Genomic DNA, 15,606 nt, shown 5'->3' with positions numbered 1-15,606 from the left:
GCGACCTCCTCCTCCTCCTCCTCTGCCTTGTGCTTCCACTGTGGCCCCGCTGTCAGATGGGAATGCCAGCAGCATGGCGTCTACCAGCGTGCGCTTGTACTCGCGCATCTTGCGATCGCGCTCCAGTGAGTGAATTAAGGACGGTACGTTGTCCTTGTAACGGGGATCCAGCAGCGTGGCCACCCAGTAATCAGCACAAGTTAGAATGTGGGCAACTCGGCGGTCGTTGTGGAGACACTGCAGCATGTAATCGCTCATGTGTGCCAGGCTGCCCAGAGGCAACGAAAGGCTGTCCTCTGTGGGAGGTGTATCGTCCGTGTCCTCTGTATCCCCCCAGCCACGCACCAGTGATGGCCATGAGCTGGCCTGGGTGCCACCCTGCTGTGAACATGGTTCCATCTCCTCCTCCAGCTCCTCCTCCTCCTCATCCTCCTCATCCTCCAGAACTGTGCCCCTGCTGGACAATTGCGTCCCTGGCGTTTGCGTGTGCAGGAACCCACCCTCGGAGCCCCTTGCGAATGACTGCCCTGAAAGCCTTGGAAATGTTACCTCTTCATCCTCCTCCTCCTCCTCATCCTGTGCCACATCCTCTTCCATCATCGCCCGAATTGTTTTTTCAAGGAGGCATAGAAGTGGGATAGTTAAGCTGAGAACGGCGTCATTGCCACTGGCCATGTTGGTGGAGTACTCAAAACAGCGCAACAAGGCACACAGGTCTCGCATGGAGGCCCAGTTAAATTAAATAGCGGAATAGAAAATATGATCCAAAAAAAGTGTATGTATATCACACGTACACAACCACACTGGGCCCCAATTACTATTGTTTGTACCCCTAAAAGGCTAGATGAGGAGTAGGGGGAGTATGGAACAGGCAGCACCCTCAAACCTTCAGAAGTATGAGATGAACCCCAACAACTTGGAAAGGTGGATCTCTCTCACACGTACCAACACAGACTATCCCCCAATTTAACTGATCCCCAAAGGTTTTTGATTAAATAGCGGAATAGAAAATATGATCCAAAAAAAGTGTATGTATATCACACGTACACAACCACACTAGGCCCCAATTACTATTGTTTGTACCCCTAAAAGGCTAGATGAGGAGTAGGGGGGGTATGGAACAGGCAGCACCCTCAAACCTTCAGAAGTATGAGATGAACCCCACCAACTTGGAAAGGTGGATCTCTCTCACACGTACCAACACAGACTATCCCCCAATTTAACTGATCCCCAAAGGTTTTTGATTAAATAGCGGAATAGAAAATATGATCCAAAAAAAGTGTATGTATATCACACGTACACAACCACACTAGGCCCCAATTACTATTGTTTGTACCCCTAAAAGGCTAGATGAGGAGTAGGGGGGGTATGGAACAGGCAGCACCCTCAAACCTTCAGAAGTATGAGATGAACCCCAACAACTTGGAAAGGTGGATCTCTCTCACACGTACCAACACAGACTATCCCCCAATTTAACTGATCCCCAAAGGTTTTTGATTAAATAGCGGAATAGAAAATATGATCCAAAAAAAGTGTATGTATATCACACGTACACAACCACACTAGGCCCCAATTACTATTGTTTGTACCCCTAAAAGGCTAGATGAGGAGTAGGGGGAGTATGGAACAGGCAGCACCCTCAAATCTTCAGAAGTATGAGATTGTGTTCACTGTACCCCACAAAGATTGAGTTCACTGCACCCCACAATGATTGTGTTCACTGCACCCCACAAAGATTGTGTTCACTGCACCTCACAAAGATTGTGTTCACTGTACCCCCCAAAGATTGTGTTCACTGCACCCCACAAAGATTCTGTTCACTGTACCCCACAAAGATTGTGTTCACTGCACCCTAAAAGGATGTTGTTCACTGCACCCCAAAAAGATTGTGTTCACTGTACCCCCCCAAAGATTGTGTTCACTGCACCCCACAAAGATTGTGTTCACTGCACCCCAAAAAGATTGTGTTCACTGTACCCCCCAAAGATTGTGTTCACTGCACCCCAAAAAGATTGTGTTCACTGTACCCCCCAAAGATTGTGTTCACTGCACCCCACAAAGATTCTGTTCACTGTACCCCACACAGATTGTGTTCACTGCACCCCAAACGATTGTGTTCACTGTACCCCCCCAAAGATTGTGTTCACTGCACCCCACAAAGATTCTGTTCACTGCACCCCACAAAGGATTTTGTTCACTGCACCCCAAAAAGATTGTGTTCACTGCACCCCAAAAAGGATTTTGATCACTGCACCCCAAAAAGGATGTTGTTCACTGCACCCCAAAAATGATTTTGTTCACTCCACCCCAAAAAGATTGTGTTCACTGCACCCCACAAAGATTGTGTTCACTGCACCCCAAAAAGATTGTGTTCACTGTACCCCCCAAAGATTGTGTTCACTGCACCCCACAAAGATTCTGTTCACTGTACCCCACAAAGATTGTGTTCACTGCACCCCAAAAAGATTGTGTTCACTGCACCCCAAAAAGGATGTTGTTCACTGCACCCCAAAAAGGATGTTGTTCACTCCACCCCAAAAAGATTGTGTTCACTGCACCCCACAAAGATTGTGTTCACTGCACCCCAAAAAGATTGTGTTCACTGCACCCCAAAAATGATTTTGTTCACTGCACCCCAAAAAGGATTTTGTTCACTGCACCCCAAAAAGGATGTTGTTCACTCCACCCCAAAAAGATTGTGTTCACTGCACCCCAAAAAGATTGTGTTCACTGCACCCCACAAAGGATTTTGTTCACTGCACCCCAAAAAGATTGTGTTCACTGCACCCCAAAAAGGATGTTGTTCACTGCACCCCAAAAAGGATTTTGTTCACTGCACCCCAAAAAGATTGTGTTCACTGCACCCCACAAAGGATTTTGTTCACTGCACCCCACAAAGATTGTGTTCACTGCACACCAAAAAGGATTGTGTTCACTGCACACCAAAAAGGATTGTGTTCACTGCACCCCAAAAAGATTTTGTTCACTGCACCCCAAAAAGATTGTGTTCACTGCAGCCCAAAAAGATTGTGTTCACTGCAGCCCAAAAAGATTGTGTTCACTGCAGCCCAAAAAGATTGTGTTCACTGCAGCTCACACACAGAAAAATGGATGTGGATCACTGACACCTGCCTATCTCCAATCCCACACCACACAGCAATATCGATTGTAGTTTGTAGAACACAGTTTCCCTAAAATTCAGCAGACTCTGTCCCTAACAGGATTGAGAAGAGATCGTAGATCAGGATTGAGTGCAGATTCACCCCACCCCCCACACAGCAATATCGATTGTAGTTTGTAGAAGACACTGACCCTATAATTCAGCAGACTCTATCCCTAAAATGCCTACAACTCGCCCTGCCTAAACACTCCGACCTGTCCCTCAATTCTATCCGGACACAAATGGTTTTTTCCTGCCTATCTTTCCCTAATCAGCAGCCAGCACATTGATGTGTGCTCTGTCCCTTAGCTAAGCAGCAGAATGACGCTGCTGCGGCGGCTGCCTCGAACTTATAAAGACTTGGTCACATGCTTCAGACGGCCAATCACAGCTACTAAGACATTTGCAGGCATGGCTGGGATGGCTTAAGGCACACCAGTTAAACGATTGTTGATTGGCTGTTGAAAGCCCGCCATGAAAAGAGCGCCAAAGCATGCAAAACCCGGAAATAAAACGACCGAACACGGATTTTTACCCGAACATACAGTAAAGTGTCCGTGTCCGTGTTCGGGTAAAAAAAATCCAATTATTCGGTACGAACACGAATAATACAGTCCGTGTTCGCTCAACACTATTTATAAGGCTGGCTATACATTATACATTTTTTCTTGAGATTTACTAAAATCATATAATAGGACCTAACCTTAAATATATAAAAATATATTATGACCTAACCTAACTAAAACCTAAACACTTTCAATCAGGCAGGCCTATGCGCTACATATTTGAAGGAAATTGAATAAGAAAATTATTTAACCACTTGCCGACCGCTCCACGTAGATTTACTTTGGCAGGGCGGCTCATGTAGATCTATGTGATTATGTGTATGCGGTCTCGGTGATTAGACACAGCGGAAGCCAGGACACGGGAGGAGCGGACTCGATCGTTGCCGGCCTCCCGCGATCTTCAGAGAAACTGACAGGAGAGCCGCCTGCCTATATAAACAAGGCAGGCGGCTCTTCTGTTAGACAGGCGCAATGAGATTGTGTGTCTCAGCTAAGCTGAAACACCGATCTCTGTGTGCCTGTCACAGAGCCCACCCCCACAGTTAGCAAGCACTTTAGGCATACATTTAACTCCTTGATCACCACCAGTAATTAGCCCCTTCCCTGCCAGTGTCATTTATTCAGTAACAGTGCACATTATTTAGCACTGATTACTGTATTAATGTCACTGGTCCCCAAAAAGTGTCAAAAATGTCAGTTAGGGGTTTGATCTGTCCGCCGCAATGTCGCAGTCCTGATGATCGCCGCCAATACTTATGAAAACAAAAAAAATAAATAAAAAGTCCAAAAATATATCCCGTAGTTTGTAAACGCTTTAACTTTTGCGCAAACCAATTAATGTAAACGCTTTTTGGGATTTTTTTTTTTACCAAAAATATGTAGCGGAATACAAATTGGCCTAAACTGATAAAAAAAAAAATAGATTTTTAACATTTTTTTATTGGGAATGTTTCATAGAAGAAAGATAAAAATATTGTGGCTTTTTTTTTTTCAAAATTGTCGCCCTTTATTTGTTTATAGCGCAAAATCTAAAAAATGCAGAGGTGATCAAATACCAAAGGACATCAATTGTATTTGGGTACAGTGTCGCACAACCGCACAATTGTTAGTTAAAAACAGTTAATGTATGGCCAGCTTAAGACTGGGCTTTCACACTTGAAAATAGGGGATCTGGGAATCGACTCTAATAAAGCAGCTGTGAATAGAGATAGCAACTAACGATCAAGTTGCCTGAACTCAATATGAAACCTACATTGTACTACTAAAGAGTATATATTCACTGCAGATCCACTATTTGTTAACCAGTAAAACCATCAACCAGTGCACTCAAAAAAATTCATGCTCCCCTCTAAACCCGTTAGCGAGATCCCATAGGAATACTGATTGCCAATGGACACTGCGGACTATGATGTAATTTACGTTCAATATTTTGTAAATATAAGCACTATTCTTCTTCATTAGAGTGTCAAGTAATAAAAAATGTTATAGTAACCACGAATTAGGTCATAAAATCACAGGAACCCCCTTATTTTCAAAGAAGTAGATACATTTATTTATGGCCTATGGCCAACATTACTGTCATTACATAGCTAACATGAACACAGAACTCCTCAATTTTTCCGTTAATTTAGTAATACTGTCAAATCTATGGAATAAAGGGGTTCATTTACTAAAACTGGAGAGTGCCAAAACTGGTGCAACTGTGCATGCCAGCCAATCAGCTTCTAACCTAAAGTGTTACTAAACCCAGGACCCTTCATTCACTATATCTGGTCTCCCACAGTACACAGAACATGGAAATGCAATAGTTTTAGTAAACATAAACTGCTAAATAACTTTTCTCATCAGCAGTATATAGCTGTCTTGTGACTTCTATCAGTTCCTGGTAAAGCTTGTAGGAGGAGTTTTCATACTGCACTGAGCTGTACGATCAGGATTCAGAACCCCTGACCTTCTGTCTGGACAGTGCTGATTGGCCCTGTGCTGATCACATGCACTCTCCCAAGAAAAATAAAACTCTAGCAATACACACCTAACTGTGCATGTGCAGCCTGACTCCAAGTGATCTGTCTTATCCAAACATGTTCTAGAGTCAGTGGAAAAAGAGGGTGATCTGTGCATACAGGATCATGCAGCCTTTTTACATAATGCACAGGATTAACCCCTTAGATTCCACAGTGAGTATAACAAGCATGTTTTACTGCATATACACACTGATTTTACTGTTGTTTGTTTGGTAACACTTTAGGCTTGTCCAATTAAGCATTGACAAAAAAAAAAAAAAAAAGCTGATTGGTTTCTGTGCAGAGCTGCATCAGATTTTGCACTTTCCAGTTTTAGTAAATCAACCCCAAAGAGTCAAATATAATTTAATAAAACAAAATGTTTGTGCTTAAACTCTGTATTCTTCATGTTATTGATAATTGGATCCATTTGGTGTTCATTCATTATTCACTTATCTTAAATGTGTTCCACATGATTTACTTTATTATAAATGTTAGATTTATTTTGTTTGACTTACTGGGAATAGCTTGAAAACAGGATATGTGCTGATTTTCCATTTTCCTTTGCTATAGGAGATTAGTGGCATTTCTATATTCCTTAGATACTGGGAGAAGATGATGATTAAAGCAATTGTTCTGAAATAAAAAAAAAGTTTGCATTTTTTGTTATTCCTTTTTATCTAGGTTTCCCAGAACTTCCAAGTAAAGTTGCATATGAAAATACGTTTCCGGTTTCTTAACAAGTTAAATATCACAGACATTTGACATTATTTTGGCAACTACTGTGTAGTAGATAGATCGATCCACCATGATAAAGCTAACTATAAATAGGATGGCTTCTGTATTACATAACTGTTGATAAGCTTAATAGGATACACTTATTACAACTGTATTGTGTTGCCAAGGTCTTTACTCCATGTGGAACCTCAGACACCCCTTTTTTAATTTTTGGCATAGTGGAGAAGGATTAGAACCTCTGTCTGTAATTGCTGTCTGTGGCGTTACCAAGAAAATTCCCCCTCGCTTCCTGTTTTGAAGACACAACATGACATAGGAGAAAGTCTCCCTAAGGTGAGAGGAATGCCAACTTTGACAGATGTTATTGGGAACAGGGCCGTATGATGAAATCATTGGGCCCGTGTTCAAGATCAAAAGTGGGCCCTAGGCATTGAGAAAGACGAAAATGCAGCGCTAAGCAGTGACAGGAGGTGGGCGTGGTTTAAATTGTGCTAAATATTGTGCTTGGCTTAAAGGGGGTGTGGTTAAATACGGTGCTTAACAAATTTTAAGTGCAATTGGGAAGCAGTTCATTGTTGGCTGTGAAACTTTTACGTCACAGATTTCCTTTTGTTTCTTTTTTTTTATCTTGAATATTATCCAGCTTTCTTTATTTGGAATACTCATACAGGCTTTTAGTAAAAAAGTGCAATAAGACAAACGATTGAGTAACTGTTCACCTAATCACCTATGTAGAGTGTATAGCAGCTTTTAGATGTTCCCTCACTTTCAGTCCTTGCTAAACACTGAAAAGGGGTCTAACCCCCTCTCACTCTATTCAAGACTTAGAAACCAAGATTTTTTTTAAGCTGTTCATCAAAACTTACATTTATTAATAAATATCTAAGGTCAAATTGTAAAATCATATATTCATTTACACATTGTATTTCAGTTATTTTCAGCCTGCTCCTATTAATCTGAGCAATCTTGAAGTTTGTAAACCCGCTTACACCCTGTGAGTAGACACTGTTGTGTCACACATTTCATAGAACCTGCCTATTGAACTACAGAGGTGCTCAGAGGATGGGTTTCAAGAGGCAAACAGCTAGGTACCATGGTATATGTGGTCCTTAGAATGTTGGATTGTCAAAAAATAATTGTTGTTTGTAATGCTATCACAATGCTGATGGTATAAAAATGAAAGTGTATGCTGTGGTCATAGTACCCTAGAAAATGTGTTTTCTAGTTTGAATAGAGTAGAGAATGGTTAAGATCCCTGTCAGGTCTCTGTCCAGTCAAAGAGATTTTCCTTCACTTTTTGTCCTAGAAACAAAGCAGGAAGTAAGAGGAGATGTCTACAAAGTCAGGAGGTATCCCCTTCTTAGACAGTTATCACCAGAACAAATTTACCTATAGAGGTACTGGTGTGCAGCCATGTTTGAACAGGAAGGGCCAACCCCAAACTGTTCCCACAAAGTTGGGAGCATGAAATTGTCCAAAATGTCTTGGTATGTTGACGCCTTAAGAGTTCCCTTTTACTGGAACTAAGGGGCCAAGCCCAACCCCAACCCCTGAAAAACAAACCCCACACCACAATCCCCCCTCCACAAAATGATGTGACCATTGCACAAAGCAAGGCCCAAAAAGACATGGCTGAGTGAGTTTGGGGTGGAAGAACTTGACTGGCCTGCATAGAGCCCAGGTCAACCCAATAGAACACCTTTGGGATGAATTAGAGTGCAGACTGCGAGCCAGGCCTTCTTTCCAAAATCAGTGCCTAACCTCACAAATGCGCTTCTGGACGACAGTCTTCCCAGATCAGTTGAAGCTGTTATAGCTGGGCCAACTGGGCCAACTCAATATTAAACCCTACAGACTAAGACATGGATGCCATTAAAGTTTATTGGCGTGTAAAGGCAGGCGTCCCAATACTTTTGGTAATATAGTGTATTTTTGGGGGATTGCATAGATGAAGTCTTCCCTCCAAAGTTTCCATGTGCTTCTTTCTACCCTGAAGCTGCTGAAGTTACGAATTTCTTCTTGAATATTGGCCTCATTTTGACAGCTGTCTGGAAATTGTGCTGGGGGTGTCTGTGATCATGATAAATTCTGGTGCCTTGTCTCCCTCTTATCTATATTTATGTATGTCAAATAAATAACACCACACAATCCACAAAGAATCAAAGTCGTTTTGTGTTTGTTCTTGAACTTAGGTCACATTGGTGTTGTTCCTCCTCCTTTCCAGTGTTTGGAGAAATTGTTGCTTTTAATTACGAGAGTAGGTTTGGCCTTTCCTTCTTTAGGAATCTGAATCCTTTTTTTTTTCTTTTTAACGAGGAGCACTATTGTTAATTTTTAAAGGCTCCCCTTTAGACTTTGTTAGCTCTTTGCCATCTTATAAGGCACATTTTATTACCTATTCTGCAGGCAGAGTAAACGATGTATAAATAAAAGAATGCTATCTTTAAGTTAGTGTTTTTAGAAGGGATCAAATGTTGCATGTTAATGTATAAAAATTGTAATATTAAGCTCATATACTAATATAAGAAAGGGACTCGTCTGTGAGCAAGATGTGAGAATTAAAAAAATAATGTATTTCCTTTGTACTCCCTCTCACTGTTCTATCTGGTCTTAATTTTTGCACTGTGGTGCTCCTTCCTGGAGATTCCAGCTTCTATAGCATAGGCAGCTGCTTCGTCCATTTAACTCTCCGAGCCTCTACTTTTACAGTGCCTCCCTACATGTGTGAATGCAATATTTGGAAACCATTTGCATCATGCGATCATGTTTCCCAGGCATTGCGTGCAGCAGGGTGTATACTAAACACTGAAACCCATAGAGGAAGGTTCAATGGAGATAATTGCTAAGAATTTATAATAATATCTAGGGACACTGGTAAGCTCAAATATTTGGACTGCGTTGCACATCAGTGTCTCATCACATGGACCATGCACATGCTGTATGTATTTCCACAACAATTTCTGTATGCAAAACTTAATTACAAGTAACTACTCAGCATTTTAAATTTGTTTTGACTAAAACTGTTAAAACCCAACTGAACTATCAGTTTAAATCAAGTAAATACATTGCAGCCACACAAAGGTGCACAAAGTCTTGCAGTTTTCTTTCAAAAATACTCAGTGGAATAGCCAGTTTTCTGCAGCATCCTGTAGAGAAGGATCCTTCTATGAATATAGAGTGGTCTCTGCACAGGTCTAACATACCCCCTTCTAAATTGGACCTATAAATATAAATATATCACAAGTCTCAGGACCCCTGGTAATTGGACAGCTATATGGGTCTAACTCATTATGTTAAACCTCAACAGAGAGACCATTGCTTCCATACAGAAAGCAAGGATCCTTTGCTACAACATGCTGGCAGAGGGCAGACTTTCCACACAGACTGTGGCTGCTTCTAAAGGAAATGATGTAAGATGTTGCACCCCTTTTATTTTGATGTACCTAAATTGTTTATGGATGATTTAAAGTAAATCAAAAACTAAAAGTTTTTGCCATTTTGGACAGAGAAGCAAATGCTTAAAAACCACCCGTGCTCGCGGGCGAACACAAGCATTGGTCCTGTGTCATATGTAAACAGCAATTGCACCATGCATATGAGGTATCACTGGGAATGCCAGATCGAGGGCAGTAATTCTAGCAGTAGACCTGCTTTGTAAATCTAAAGTGGTAACCTGTAAAGGCTTTTCAAAATGTACATAGTTTGTCGCCGCTGCACGGGCGTGCGCGTTTTTAAAGCATGTTGTGTTTGGTATCAATGTACTCGGCATAAGATCATCTTTTATATAATACTGAACATGTTGGCAATATAGTGTGTTTTTGTGCATTAAAATTCAAAAGAAATTGCATTCGGAAAAATACTGCGAAAATACTGTGTGTGAAAAAAAAAAATGCAGCACCCACCATTTTAATCTGTAGGTCCTCTGCTTTAAAAAAAATATATATAATGTATGGGGGGTTAAAGTAATTTTCTAGAGAAAAAAGTTTTTTTTTCATGTAAACAAAAAGTGTCAGAAAGGGCTTGGTCTTCAAGTGGTTAGAAGAGTGGGTGATGTGTGGCATAAAGCATAAGGAGAAAAAATACCCTTGCAGTGGGGCAACCCATACTGCAAGAGTTAGGGAGTAGGGGAGGTCTAGAAGAAAGGGCTGTACTGATGACCTTGCTCTGCCAGGCTCCCTCTATCTATGCGACAGGCTTACTGACTTCTTCACTCTAAGGTGCTTCAGCCAGCAGTTGCATGTCTACCTATCATATACAATACAGCAGTGGTCCCCAGCCTTTTTGGCACCAGGGACCGGCTGCGGGGAAGAAAATTATGCCAAGGCCTGGGGGGGTTGCATTTTTTTGCAGGCAATTCATCAGGTAATGACTGGTGTTGGCGCTTCAATAATCACGGCGCCATGGTTGATATGGTGTCAGGATAATTAAAGCACATTATTTCTATTATTACTTTGTAATATAAAATTAAATAGTTTAATTCACCATTATGCAGAATCAGTGGGAGCGCTGATTGTGTCACTCGCCACCATCACCTGCCACCAGACACAGCTTGTCACTTGCCACGTTGCCTGCCACCAGAAGCAGCTTGTCACTTGCCTCATCACCTGCCACCAGATGCAGCTTGCCACGTCACCTGCCTTCAGATGCAGCTTGTCTGTCACTTGCCACATTGCCTGCCACCAGATGCAGCTTGTCACTTGTCACGTAACCTGCCACCAGATGCAGCTAGTCGCTTGTTACATCACCCGCCTTCAGATGCAACTTGTCCCTTGCCGCGTCACCTGCTAGCAGATGCAGCTTGTAACTTGTCACGTCACCTGCCACCAGATGCAGCGGCGCGATCAGGGATGAGGCTCGTCCCTCGGACATAGCCCATCCCTGATCAAGGTAAACAGCCAATAGAAATTGGCTGTTTACCACGTGATCGGCTGTGTCAATCACAGCCGATCACATGAGCGGCTCCAGCACGAGCCGCTCGTTCTCTCTGCAATGCGCGCCCCCGGGGGCGCGCAGAGCAGCGATCGGGGACGAGGCTCGTCCCTCGGACAGAGTCGATCCCCGATCTAGGTAAAGAGCCAATGAAATTGGCTCTTTACCACGTGACCGGCTGTGTCCAATCACAGCCGGTCACAAATGTCAACAGAGAACACGGTAACTAGCTGTCACCATGTTCTCCTCCTCACACACTGATCCTGTGTGAGGAGGAGATTGTGGTAACAGCTAGTTATCAACTACAGTGCACCCTAAACACACTGATTGCCCCCCCCCCAATAAAGAGCACCTGTCACTAGCCCATCAAAGTACCCGATTACCTGTCACCAGCCCATCAGGTACTCAGATGACAGGTACTTGGGTACTCTGATGGGCTGGTGACAGGTATTCGGGTACTCTGATGACAGGTACTCTGATGACGGATACTCTGATGACAGGTACTCGGGTACTCTGATGACAGGTACTCGGGTACTCTGACGGGTACTCGGGTACTCTGATGACGGGTACTCGGGTAATCTGATGACAGGTACTCGGGTACTCTGATGACAGGTACTCGGGTACTCTGATGACAGGTACTCGGGTACTCTGATGACAGGTACTCGGGTACTCTGATGACGGGTACTCGGGTACTCTGATGACGGGTACTCGGGTACTCTGATGACGGGTACTCAGGTACTCTGATGACGGGTACTCTGATGACAGGTACTCGAGTACTCTGATGACGGGTACTCGGGTACTCTGATGACGGGTACTCGGGTACTCTGACAGGTACTCGGGTACTCTGATGACAGGTACTCGGGTACTCTGATGACGGGTACTCGGGTACTCTGATGACAGGTACTCGGGTACTCTGATGACAGGTACTCGGGTACTTTGAGTACCTGTCAACGGAGTACCCGTCATCAGAGTACCTGAGTACCTGTCACCTACTCATCAGGACAGAGTCGATCCCCGATCTAGGTAAAGAGCCAATGAAATTGGCTCTTTACCACGTGACCGGCTGTGTCCAATCACAGCCGGTCACAAATGTCAACAGAGAACACGGTAACTAGCTGTCACCATGTTCTCCTCCTCACACACTGATCCTGTGTGAGGAGGAGATTGTGGTAACAGCTAGTTACCAACTACAGTGCACCCTAAACACACTGATTGCCCCCCCCCCCAATAAAGAGCACCTGTCACTAGCCCATCAAAGTACCCGATTACCTGTCACCAGCCCATCAGGTACTCAGATGACAGGTACTTGGGTACTCTGATGGGCTGGTGACAGGTATTCGGGTACTCTGATGACAGGTACTCTGATGACGGATACTCTGATGACAGGTACTCGGGTACTCTGATGACAGGTACTCGGGTACTCTGACGGGTACTCGGGTACTCTGATGACGGGTACTCGGGTAATCTGATGACAGGTACTCGGGTACTCTGATGACAGGTACTCGGGTACTCTGATGACGGGTACTCGGGTACTCTGATGACGGGTACTCGGGTACTCTGATGACGGGTACTCGGGTACTCTGATGACGGGTACTCAGGTACTCTGATGACGGGTACTCGGGTACTCTGATGACAGGTACTCGAGTACTCTGATGACGGGTACTCGGGTACTCTGATGACGGGTACTCGGGTACTCTGACAGGTACTCGGGTACTCTGATGACAGGTACTCGGGTACTCTGATGACGGGTACTCGGGTACTCTGATGACAGGTACTCGGGTACTCTGATGACAGGTACTCGGGTACTTTGAGTACCTGTCAACGGAGTACCCGTCATCAGAGTACCTGAGTACCTGTCACCTACCCATCAGAGTACCCGAGTACCTTCCACCTGCTCATCAGAGTACCTGACGCCTGAAGTACCCAAGTACTTGCCGCCTGCTCATCAGTACCCATCACTACTCATCAGTACTCATCAGTACCTATCACGTATCAGTACTGATCATCAGTACCCATCAGTACAGTATCACCTATCAGTATCAGTACTACTCATCAGTACCTATCACCTGCCTGTCACCTGCCCATCAGAGTACCCAAGTACCTGTCACCTGCCTATCGGAGTACCCGAGTACCTGCCACCTGCTCATCAGTACCAGAGTACCTGTCACCTGCCCAACAAAGTACCTGAGTACCTGTCACCCTTCATACAGCCACCATGTCCAAGTCCAAAAAGGTTTATATACGTCCTCCGTTTAAACCTAAATACCGGTGTTATGGCAGCAGATAGCTGCCATAACCCTGGTATTTTTTTAAACGGTGGACGGTTGGCTTTCCGATAAGGGTGGTCCCAGCGGCGGATTTGCCGTGGGATCACCCTTCCGGGATGGCGGAAGAGGCGCCCCCCCCCCTCCCGACGCGTTCCGGTCCTTTTCCCCGCTTACCGGACCCGCCGGCAGCGGGGAAAACGATCCGGTCCCGAATCCTCACAGACAGGATGTCGAGTGAGGGCAAGCTTGCCCTCACTTGACTCTATGGTCTTGGAGGACCGGAGCTACGGAAAATGTTGTTGCCTAGCAACCGGTTTAAAGGTCCTTTTTTTTTTTTTTCATTTTATATTATAATTATTTATTTTTTTATTTTTTTCTATCTTTTAGCGTACTTGTGAGATCTGAGGACTTTTTGACCCCAGATCTCACAAAAAAGAGGTCCTGTCGTGCCTATTTCTATTACGAGGAATATTTACATTTCTTTTAATAGAAATAAAAATGATCAATTTTTTTTTTTTTTTTAAACGGTGTAAAAATAAAAAATAATAAATAAAATAAATAGTAAAAAAAAAAAAAAAAAAAAATTAAAGCGCCCTGTCCCCATTAGCTCGCGCGCAGAAGCGAATGCATACAGAAACCCCGCCCACATATGTAAACGGTGTTCAAACCACACATGTGAGGTATCGCCGCGATCGTTAGAGCAAGGGGAATAATTTGAGCCCTAGACCTCCTCTGTAACTCAAAGATGGCAACCTGTAGAAATTTTTAAATTGTCGCCTATGGGGATTTTTAAGTACCAAAGTTTGTCACCATTCCGTGAGCGTGCGCAATTTTGAAACATGGCATGTTGGGTATCTATTTACTCGGCGTAACATTATCTTTCACATTATGGAAAAAAATTGGGCTAACTTTACTGGTTTCTTATTTTTTAATTAAAAAAAGTGAATTTTTTCCAAAAAAATTGCGTTTGGAAGACCGCTACGCAAATACGGTGAGATAAAAAATATTGCAATAATCTCCATTTTATTCTCTAGGGTCTCTGCTAAAAAAAAAATATATAATGTTTGGGGGTTCTAAGCAGTTTTCTAGCAAAACAACTGATTTTAGCTTGTAAACACCAAATGTCAAAAATAGGCCTAGGCAAGTGGCTAGGATGCATGATGATGCTCCTTGGATGTTAGGCCCCTCTATATGGCTAGGCTGTGAAAAAGTCTCACACATGTGGTATTGCCATACTCAGGAGGAGTGGCAGAATGTATTTTGGGGTGTCATTTTTGCTGTGTACATGCTATGTGTTAGGAATATCCTATAAATTGACAAAAAAAAGTTTTCATTTTTTTCCCACATTTTCAAAAATCCTGTGGAAAAAAATGATATGTTCAAACGACCCATAGAATATACGTTGGAGTGTTTGCTTTCCAAAATGGGGTCATTTTGTGGACTTTTCCATTGTATTGGTGCTCTAGGGCCTTGAAAAGTGTGATAGGTAGTAAGAAAGTTTTATGTGTATTTATGCTCCTAGAACGCCTGAATGTGCTTCTTGGACGTGGAGTCTCTTTTTGTGGCCAGGCTGTGTAAAAGTCTCACACATGTGGTATCGCCATACTCGGAAGGAGTAGCAGAATGTATTTTTGGGTGTAATTTTTGCTGTGTAAATGCTATGTGTTAGAAATAGCTTATAAATTGACAACTTTGTGGGAAAAAAAAGAAAAAACATTTTTTTTCTTCATTTTCCCAAGAATTGTGGGAAAAAATTACAACTTCAAAAAACTCACCATGCCTCTTACTAAATACCTTGGACTGTCTACTTTACAAAAAGGGGTCATTTGGTCGGTATTTGTACTGTCCTGACATTTCAGGGCCTCAAGAAAGGAGATAGGCAGTCAGTACATCTGGTGTGATCAATTTTCAGTAATTGGTACCATAGCTTCTAGACTCAATAA

At 43.2% G+C, this 15,606-nt stretch overlaps 1 protein-coding gene across 2 annotated transcripts in view; it reads right to left on the bottom strand.

The window, feature by feature from the left end:
• Positions 1–15,606, bottom strand: part of LOC309553665 (solute carrier family 23 member 2-like) — a 419,408-nt gene that overhangs the window by 234,322 nt on the left and 169,480 nt on the right. For both annotated transcript variants that reach the window (XM_082254993.1, XM_082254994.1), the window contains exon 6: positions 6,248–6,365. In XM_082254993.1, the coding sequence (XP_082111119.1) occupies positions 6,248–6,365 (118 nt within the window). The remainder of the gene's footprint in view (positions 1–6,247; positions 6,366–15,606) is intronic.

This window comes from Pelophylax lessonae (assembly GCF_965119305.1).
Source record: "Pelophylax lessonae genome assembly, chromosome: 4".
Lineage (NCBI taxonomy): Eukaryota > Metazoa > Chordata > Amphibia > Anura > Ranidae > Pelophylax > Pelophylax lessonae.
This window is presented reverse-complemented; position numbering and strand designations above follow the sequence as displayed.